This window comes from Lytechinus pictus, chromosome 15, assembly GCF_037042905.1.
Source record: "Lytechinus pictus isolate F3 Inbred chromosome 15, Lp3.0, whole genome shotgun sequence".
In the NCBI taxonomy this organism is placed as follows: domain Eukaryota; kingdom Metazoa; phylum Echinodermata; class Echinoidea; order Temnopleuroida; family Toxopneustidae; genus Lytechinus; species Lytechinus pictus.
Genome location: NC_087259.1, coordinates 2,328,583 through 2,339,695, shown reverse-complemented (window position 1 = coordinate 2,339,695; position 11,113 = coordinate 2,328,583). Strand labels below are relative to the sequence as shown.

General features: G+C 36.0%; 1 protein-coding gene across 1 annotated transcript in view; it reads left to right on the top strand.

Moving 5' to 3' along the window:
* The first annotated feature begins 4,206 nt into the window (after window positions 1–4,206).
* LOC129278152 (pappalysin-1-like) overlaps window positions 4,207–11,113 on the top strand; it is a 29,072-nt gene continuing 22,165 nt past the window's right edge. Inside the window, exon 1 of the mRNA XM_064110100.1 lies at window positions 4,207–5,006. Within this exon, the coding sequence (XP_063966170.1) occupies window positions 4,544–5,006 (463 nt within the window). The 5' untranslated portion in view covers window positions 4,207–4,543. The remainder of the gene's footprint in view (window positions 5,007–11,113) is intronic.

Below are 11,113 nucleotides of genomic sequence, written 5' to 3'. Positions count from 1 at the left end.
ACAAATAAATGCAAAATCTGTATTTATATATTTTGAATATTATAAGGCGTATCAGAACGTGATTTATATAGTGATAATGGGATGACATCGGATAAATATATTATTTAAAAGAGAAAATGGGAAATTCTTTATTATTTTTTGTGTATGTGTGTTTTTTATAACAGTTATTCATTTGTTAATCTGATACCAAAGACACACCTTTGTATTTCATGGATTCCTCGGTGAAAATAAATGAGGTTACTATAAGAAATAATTGTAATGACCTTTTAATACCATAATTTGCATCGCACTCTTGTTGACGGATCCTTATGAAAATTAAGGGTTTGAAAGGACGGGGCTAGATTTATCGGCAATGAGGAAACTTGATAATAATATTTAATAATATTTTCAAAATACAAAGGGTTCCATTGAATTTGCTCCTGCGACAACTGCCCCGCTATAAACTCCACACAATAATCGAATAACTAACATCAACGTTGGATTTAAGACTTCCCTACCCTATATAAACCAGCTTATTCTAATCCTACATAGACGAAATAAAGCTCGGAGTAATTGTCACAGGAGCAAATGTCGTGTCACCCCCGTCAAAGACTGCCATTCAAGAGAAATTTCATAGACAGTGAGTTGGTAACTTTGTCAAAGATTTTAATAAAAATCATCCTTTCAGTTATTGCTGTAGTCATAATTGCAAACTTTTATGACAGCCAAGAATGACCTAAAACCTTCGCAGACCAAGTGGAAGGTCGTACAAACTTAAAGGGATGGTCCGGGCTAAAAATATTGATACATAGAGTAGAATTCACTGAGCAAAATGCCGAAAATTTCATCAAAATCGGATAACAAATAATAAAGTTATTGAAGTTTAAAGTTTAGCAATATTTTGTGAAAACAGTCGTCATGAATATTCATTAGGTGGGCTGATGATGTCACATCTCTACTTTCCGTTTTTTTTATGTTATTACATAAAATCATAATTTTTTCATTATTCATACTTGTGTGAATAATATGTCTCCCTTATAATGAAATAAGTTGCAGCAGTAAATATCTAATGCACTAAATCAGTTGTCAATCCAATTTTTCTAGTTCTTGGAGGAAAAAATTTGAATAAACCTAATTTCATATAATAAAATACAAAAGAACAAGTGGGGATGTGACATCATCAGCCCACCTAATGAATATTCATGACGACTGTTTCCACAAAATATTGCTAAACTTTAAAATTCAATAACTTTGTTATTTGTTATCCGATTTTGATGAACTTTTCGGCATTTTGCTCAGTGAATTCTACTCGTTTTATTAAGCTATAAATACTTTCAGCCCGGACCATCCCTTTAAGCGTACCATCATACCATTAACAAATTGTCCCATTTACATGCACATGTATGTATATGGCGAGGGAACTCGCGTGCGGGCTAACACCGGCACCTGCTAAGCGCACTGTAACAGCGAACTTAACCCTTACAAAAACTTTATTGTAAAAACAGCAGATAAAAATACTAAAAAATAAAAAAAGAACATTGGTGATAGTTAGAGACAAATCCACCAAAGAATAAAAAAGTTATCGGAACTGTTTTTTTTTTATTTGTTGCGTCGAATGCGAGCAGCTTTCCCATCCTATGGTAAAAAAAATCTATGAACTGTAATTTTCTCATAAAATTGAAAATGTTTTTTATTGTACCTTTAGTACATGTATATAACTGAAAAAATGATTTCACACCAGCTCCTGAAAGAAAAAAGTCATCACAAACCATTAAAAATGTGAAATATATACATTTCATACAATGGGGCATCTGCTCGTATATGACGGCACAAATCAAAAACTTAAGATTCTAATAACTTTCTTCATATTTGATGGATTTTCCTGAAGCCTTCACCAATATTTATTTATTATTTTTTTATGCTATTCTCACAACAAATGTTTTGTCAGATTGAACTTCTCTTTGATGATTTCCATTTTGGCTAAAATTTTCAGATATTGTCGACTTTTAATTAACACTTCTCATTACGATAAGATAAAATCTTTCTTCTTCTGATTGAATACCCAGGCCTTTATACCACGATATATATGTATTTCCCAGTGCATATAGACATTGGCCTACTACCATGATTACTACAAAGAGCTTTTTTTTAAACCAAAACTAGCCATGTTTATTAGTGACTGAGAGTAAAATAATGATAATAATATAGTGATTTATCAAATTTCGTAGTAAATTAATTATAAGTAGGGTAATTTACGATTCTGTATTGATGATTATACCTATACAGGCAAAGTGTAATAGCGATCGTGTAGTGGTTATAAGGGATCTTATATGACCGCCTTCATATTCACCTTCTTAAAACTTTTGTCACATTTGCATTCGAGATTTAAAAAAAAAGCAACGAAAAACAGTAATGTGAAAATCAGGCAACTCAAGTCACATACGTTCATTCGCTCAATTTAGCATCTGCTCGCTGCGCCGAAGGTCGGAAAGTGCGTTCACCTCTTCATAAACAAAAACAAGTTTTAAAGAGAGAGAGAGAGAGAACATTGCAAGACTGGAACTCATGCATGCCCCACCCACTTAACGTTTCTATGAAATATACAATCGCTCTGACTTGTACATTTCTTATCAATCTTTAAATAATTGTTGTGATACTATTTCGTTGATTTATGAGTGCGGCAGTTGGTTAGCAGTTTGTGATTGAATACTTTTGAATATTATTTGGGAATCGTGCCAGAGAATGTATGCAATAACCTTGACGGAGAAGGATGATTGGTTGTGGTTTACGATAATCGTACCCCCCCCATCTTTCTGAATTGATTCACATCCATCATCTCTTTCTTTTTTTCCCCTTTTTTTTTTGTTTCTTTGAATAAAACAAAAGCTTCTGTCTTTATGTATCTCATATCTTCATCCATTATCATACAAAAAAATCATATTAGTTGATATGAAAAATCGGCAGATTTTCATGTTAATCTGAATTCATATATTCCTCAAAATTAAATCTGAAATCATGTATTTGTGCGATGTAACTATACTTGCTCAAGGTATCGTTCGTATGTTTCCATTAAGAAAAGTGTGCTATTTTACTGGTTTCATACAGAAACGGGGAATATTAGATAAGCGCACATAAAAGAATTCTAATAATTTTGTAAATTAGCAAACTATAAAATCGTGGTTTGCTTTTATACAACCCTGCCAATATAGAAGACCTTTAAGATTGTCATTACTTTTGATTGTAAAAGTCACGACAAACGCGAACAGTATTAGTAGATCAAGAACACATGCGTGTTGCGGTTTAGAAGACAACAAAAGAAAAGAAAGCAAACCAAAAACCAATAAAAAATAAAATCAATAACAGCAAAGGTTTCCGACTTGTTTTCGAGTTCTATATATAGTAAGATAAAAATATTCAGCTCGTGTTAATGTATATCTTGAAATCTAAAATATTGAGGCCCCATAGCCAGGGATTTCAATTAGAGGGTTCGTGGGGCGATAATGTGGCTGAAAATTTTGACAAGCACAAAAAAGGTCATCAGTCAAAACTTGTTTTCACATCTTCTCCGAATATGATAAGGGAAAAAAGTAATAAGCAAAATATGGTTATATGCAGCCAATGTAAAATGTTTTTCCCATATTTTTTCTTGTTTTTGAAAATTTAGGGGGGGGGGTGATCGAACGCCCCCTCCCCCCGGCTATGGGCTTGTATTGTCTTTTGAAAATCTGTTAATAAACATTATGATGTGAACTCATGTCTGCGCTTTTCATTTAAGGTTTCAAGAAAACCTCTATAGGTAGGCCTACTCCTATTTCCAAGGTAACCAATGAAATCTAGTGTTTCATTGAGACGATTTAAACGAGACTGATGAATTTGCCAGGGAACTGTCAGTCAATTCCCTGGATGGACAATTAAGTTGTCTCGTCACACTACCTGTAATCTGGACAATTCCACTTTCACCCCTTAAGACCCAGACTGCGCCATCTGAGAGGCTTTTTGGTTTGATAAACAAGTGGATTCAATAGGATACCTCATGGCTCCCTGTGGTTTAGGGGTGCACGATTGTACCCCTCCAAGGTAAGATGCAGGGGTGCGCGATTGCACCCCTCCAATATGTGATGGAGGGGTGCACATTATTGTACCCCTGGAAGGTGTGATGGAGTGTTGACCACGAAGTCTCCCCGCAGGAGGTTGGGCCATGTACTCACTTAAGTGTGAGTCGCATGCGCAGTGGTTTGTGACGCCACTTAAAGCGGTGTTCATCCAGAAAGACATAACGTGAGAGATCGTCTAACGTATTCTTTAGAAACAGTGCAAACAAAACGGAAGTTGGGGTATTAACTCAAATCCAAGAGCTATTGACTGGCCTTTTGTTTCCTAACTAGAGCCTTTGTTACTAATCGTTAGGGTCTTGTAACCGCATGATTTGATACAGCAGTGCGCTGTTGGTGGGTGTAGACGGCGGGGTTGCCGAGAGGGAGACAGGTAGAAAAAGTAGAGAAAGAAAAGGAGAGAGAAAGGTTATAAACAAAGATAACCAGTCGGTCACGAGCAGAGGTGAACCATGGTTGCAGGCAGTCGGGTTACCCCCGTGCATTCCATAGCAATGTTTCATCTATTAATGTTTTCCGCTGTGTTGATTTGCAATGTCAACGCATCTCCGGCGGATAGAGGTGGTCGTCAACCCAACGGGATCTTGACTGATGTTGAGGATGCTGTCAGTTCCTTAGGTGGTGTTTCCAAGAGGAGAGTCAGGGATGTCTTGAATCGATGTCATAGCAGTGAAAAGCTTAAACGAGAGGACCACTCTCGATTCCCGCGCAACACCCGAGGATTGGACACCATCACCTCCACGCAAGAACAAGACGCTGGTGGTTTGGGTAGAGCCCTTTATTTCACCACAGACTCGGACCTGCTCCTCTATAAGAGGATAAGTGATGCGGGCTTCTCGTTTCCAAGGCAACGCTTCACCATGGAGATGTGGGTAAAACCGGAAGGAGGCCAGTCCAGCCCCGCTGTTATAGCAGGTATGTTTTAATCGTCATCCTTTGCTGCTCTACCTGCCTATTCCCCATCCCCCAGTTTGTTTGTTTGTTTGTATTTATTTCCATAAAAAGATAAAATATATACATGCTCAATTTAACATAACATAAAGATCATATGGAGGATGGCCCATTTCAGCGGTATTAATAAAATACCGCTGTTCTTCCATGGGGTCCTTTAAAACATAAATACATGCATATAAAGCAAATATACAAAAATATACAAAAATTGATAGGCCTAATCTTCATCACCATTATCACTTTCCTCATCATCATCACTGACGTCGTCGCTGTCATCAGCAATCTTATCATCACCATATACTATCATATTTATCTGTCATATAATCATCAATATAATCACACCATGGACGGTTTTTGCAAATGAAAATGGCGCCAAATGCAGTATGCTTTGTAGTTTGTACATTCCCCATTCTCTATATACCAAATCATCATTTAACATCCTCCAGGATTTTCTGGGGGGAGGGCCCATTTCTTTCAGAAAAAATATATAAAAAGCCCCCCAAAATCATCATCTGTCCCGATTGATGGTGATTTATGTCAGGAAAAATTAAACAAACAAAACGAAAGAAAGAAAGAATCAAAGAAAGAAAGAACAAGGTCTAAAATGTTTACTCTTGTATGCACGACATTTCCTACTAACAAATAGTTTTTTGGCTCTCAAAAGGGGATGGAGCACGGGCCGGATGTGGATCCGCCTCTGTTCAATCTTGAAACTGAAGAGTTGATTCATCTATGATATAAGGATAGGTTTTGTTCCAAGTGATACGAAAGGATATGTAATCAGCCATCATTGCATTTTCGATATAGGAAAGAACAAAATTTAAAAAGTCGGTCACTAACCGAACCGTTGATAAGAAAACCAAAGAGAATATAAACATGGTACAGAAATGAAGTGGTTAAATTAAACAAAGCCAGGGATTCAAATGTGGCAAAATAAAATGAATAATTGTAGTCTAATTCAGATTCGTTTATTATCATTATGCCGTTTGTTTGATGTATTGTAATATATTTTTTTTGAATGAGTTGCTTTATTTTCTTCAACGCGATCGTCTCTTCACTTGAATTTTTTTTTGAAGAAAGTGTCAATAAAGGACAAGTCCACCCCAAGAAATTGGGTTTGAAAAAAAAGAGAAAAATAATACTAGCATAACACTGAATTTCATCAAAATCGATTGGAAAATAAGAAAGTTATGACATTTTTTGGTTTCGCTTACTTTCAAAAACAGTTATATTCACATCCTGGTCAGTATGCAAATGAGGAGACGATGACATCATCCACTTACTATTCATTTTGTATTTCATTACATGAAATATGAATTATTCTAATTTTCTCCTCGTTGTCATGTGAAACAACGATTAATTCCTCCCTGAACATGTAGAACTACCAATGTTTTAAAATTCTGTTGTTCAAAAAAAGAGGGTCCTTGTTGTCAAATCAGTATAAAAATTGATTTATTGTATAATTCAAAAAAAAAAGAAATAGTGAAGGATATCGTCGATTCTCTCATTTGCATATCACTGATTAAACTGTTTTGTGGAAAAAAAAAGCGAAACTTCAAAATGTCATAACTTTCTTATTTTCATCCGATTTTGATGAAATTTTCAGCGTTATGCTTGTTTGATGTTTCTCTATTTATTCAAATCAACTTTCTTCTGGGGTGAACTTGACCTTTAAAAATACAACTCACTCGAGACTATGTAATCACCCCTGCACACCCAGCCTTTTTGCGAAAGATGCATTTGTGAAAAGTGGAAAAACTAAGAAAGGGGCCCCTTCCCCCAATTTTGTTTATTTTGCCTAAGGGCAAAATCATCCATATTTTTAATTGAATAGGCCTATCGTGGAGGGTATTACAGGCTTTTATACTGATTTTACACCTTGTAACTGCCGGCGCACGTAGCTTCATAAAGGCCCGCGGCCCGATGCCAAGAAAAACAAATTGTATGAAATATGCCGCAATATTCTGCCTTGATTTCCTCCCGTGCACCGGCTATGACTCTTTATATAACACCGGAGCGCCGCGGCGAACAAAATGACGCGCTTGTTCGAGGAAAATCGGTGCAAAACTCAAGGTCTATCGGAGGCGACAGCACGCAAAACTGGGTATGAATGGCATTGTACATGGTCAACTCTGGTTCAAGGTACAGTCAAGCTTTATGAAAAACCTACGATATGGAAGAAAACGTTTGTTTATAACCTATATAGGCATATAGACCTGTCTGCGCGATTGAAATGATGCGTAATTAAAAAGTCCGAGTTTCACCCGACTACGTGACCGATTGCATTTACTCCTGGTCGATTTGTTAACCAGAGTGAATTTCTCACTTTTTGTGATGGAAAATGGCGGGGGACTCGCGCACAGAATTCCTCTGCCCCTTTTTCTGAAGCTCAGTATGTGCCCTTCCCGAACTTATACATGTATAGCCACACAACCACGACCACACTCATCTTGGGAACGTTTCGTCAATATTTTTGTCTGACAAGTAGTCGTAGTACCTGACAACTTTTCTTAATTTGTGACTTGCTGAGAAGCACTGTTACTATGGTAACTGTCAGAAAAAAATGCGAATTGACGGATAAAACGTCCTATACAAGTTATTCCCCTTCCCCTCCCCTAACCAAGTCGCATACTAGAGAGAAAGATTGGTGAAAAACCATAGATATGATATTTAAAAATATATATATTTCGTACGCGTTGTGTGCATGCGTACTTTCTCATCAAGAGATTCATTATAATTTTTTTTTATCCATAAGCAATAAGAAACATGACGCGTCCTCGATAATTATGTAACGACAACATTTCACATTTTTCATGCGACACGTATAGCGACCTGGCAGATTTGAGCACCCCTCCCAAAGTTCAGCGATAAATTGCCAATTGGTCTATAACCTCTTCGTATACTTATCATTTGGTCTCATCCCTTATGGTCTAATCCTAGCACGTATACAACCACTTGGTCTAATTGTCATTTACACTTTCGTCTAATTCCAATTAGGCTGTGCACATAAATATCCACTTTGTAAAACACAAACAACTTAGTCTAGATGCTTGAATTAATTGTTTATAAAACAAGTTTTCATTTGACGAACTAAAAAGAAATTGAGAAAAAGACGGAGAAATGAGACAAACTGTGCTAACAGTAAGATTTTAGAGTTAATGTGTTTTCATCAAAGTGGAGTATATAGACAAACTGGGTCTGAGAAATTGAAAACTGCTTGTAGGCCAAGCGTTTAACCCGTTTAGCAGTAATTGGTAATTCCATCATCGTAGAAATTAAGTCACACAAGCCTATAACCACGCTATTTTTATTTTGGGTCATAGAAATTTGCAAACAGTGATAGTCTTTCCTTGTCATGACATGCACACTTGGTATTTCATCTCACTTGTCTGTATGCATCATGATCATGAAATAAAAAAATAGAATGGTAAACAAAGCTGAGGCGCATGCATGCTCTTATTTCAAGACTGATGACAACATTACTGATGACAGGAACATAGAGAATGAGGAAGTGCGTTGACCTTGAGGTCTCAAGAAGATAGAGATTTTGAACTTTCACGAGAGACCTCTGAGGTAAATGCCTTCCGTCACACCAACGATACCGACCCAATTCGATCGTTGGTATGCCATCGGTCTATCGGTCTGGATTCGTTTTCACTGGTGTGACATGCCAGATGGGCGTTTCCTGAATGTTGTCTGCATTGACTAAATGGTCAGCTCGACAGCTCCGACAATTTTCAGTGAAATCCTTGGTTTTGATTGGTTTAAAATTGTCTGACAATTACTATGGTAACTGTCGGAGCAGTCAGTTTATTCAGTGCTTGCATTTTTTTTCATGAGACACCCGAGATAACCAGTGGAGGGGCTACAAAAAATAGGATAATAATAAATGAAGATGAAGTGCGTAAGAGGGTGAAGAAAAAGAACAACAACAATAAGAAAGCAAGAAGATGAAGAAGAACAATTACAACAAAAACAATAAAAAGATGTAAAATAATGAATAAAGAAGCCTTTTCTGTCACATAAAATATGTCACCTCAGTTGATTTCTATAAACAATTTACAATGCGTACTATAGTGACTGGTTCATCTCGTGACATATTTCAGGATCTCGGCACCATCTGCGCTTTTCTATCAACAACATATGCGAGAAAGTCACCTTCATGTTGTTGAGGGGGGGGGGGGTGCTGTTTGGCTTTGCCATTTTTCTTCTTCGGTAAGCAAACTACAAATATAATATATCTGAATGATAAATTACAAGGCTCATTAAGCCTCACTGTGAACCAGCGATTGAACTTTATGGGAACGGGCGGTGAAATGAGGTGGGAAATATTAACCATTTTGTTAAAAAAAGAAACGTTCTACAATTTGTTCTTTTATATATTTTGTATATACGTGTATAATCCTTTTATAAGAGAGTTTTACTTTCGTTGACCAAAAAAATTAATGTAGATCTATAGACCTACATGGCATAGGCTTGTTACAGTAATGGGGAAATTCTCCTTTTTTTGTTTAACTCATTGAAATTTAATGTTTTTTTTAAATTAATATTGTTGGTTGAATCCAACAGACACTGACGTACTTATTGCGACGTTTTAAAAGCGTGGGCCCCCATAAACGTAAAAAGGGGTTTAATTTTTAATCAACTTATTAATCAACTTATTTATATTCACAGAGGATATTGCATATGAATCCATTCATAAAACTGATTTACTTGAAAATATGAATTCCATCAATATATGAAGCTCGATCAAATTCTTTAACTTCCAGTCCCCTAACTAAATTCACCAATGTATGCCTGCCACGAGTCTAATATTCCCGGGCCTCGTCTCATAAAGAGTTACGATTGATCCGATCAACCTCAAGTATATGAAAATCCATCAATGTCATATTTTACTTAAGGAAATTTTCTCATTGTTCTTTGTAAGCGAAGAGAAGCACACTGAATTTTCAGGAAAATATGAACATACATTATATCTAGAAAATATATATTAAACAAGCATGTATTTTAGATGTTCACGTTGCTGGCTTTCATGGTTGTAGTCAATTGGATCAATCGTAACTCTTTGTAAGTCGGGGCCCGGACTGACAAATTACAATTACCCCTGGTCTTGACCATACACAACTCTCCCCCCCCCCCCAAAAAAAAAAAAAAAAAAAAAAAAAAAAAATCACTGAGAATGAAAGCAAAAAAAAAAAGATAAAAGGGAGGAAAAACAAAAATAAAAGGAAATCAAACAGTGTACCATGTAGCATTATTTTTTTTAAAGATATTTTGTTTAAAAAAATAAGATTTCCATTCTAATATTATGAAAAGGGTCCACTCTCTCGCGACAATTTACCCCCTCCTCCGTGCGCTATATGTTCTGCCCCTCATTTTGTCACTCATTACGCTTCTCTTTACACACTGTAACATTTCCTTAAAATTGTATTATTTCATCCAAGTAATCATTGAATCCTAAACTGAATATCCTTCGAAGCCTATTAATCACGCATGACTTTTTCTTTTATAGATTTAACACAGTCTAGTTGGCTCATGCTCAAAGTGCGACAAAGATTGTGGTTTAAGCTTTAATCAGTTCAGCAACAATTAAACCCTTTTCTCTCATTTTTTCACATTCGTCACACTAGAGTAAAATATTTGAAGCCTCAAATTGGTCGTATAAAAAGCTTTAAGGTCCTTGCAAGGCTTGATGATTTTTCCCCCACAAAAAGAGAACTAATCACCTAACAATACACACTTTAACTATCATTGAATATTCGAGATAGAGATTACTTAAGCCAATGATGATGAACAATAAATCAATCAAGCAATTAGAATCGGACAGTCATCCCAGGAAATATATTGGTATGGTCATTTTAAAGTGATTGGTTAACATTGGTTTGACTTTTAAAAAATCTGAGCTAGAAGGTCACACTTGTCACCTGTGTCTGTGATATGTTACAAAAATGAAGCCCAGAAAAAATTGCGTTCGAAAATAATTATTTAGTACTTCAAAAATTGAAATATAAAGTGACCAAAAACACCATCTTAATTTCATCCCATACACTTATGTGTACTATTTAGGCGTC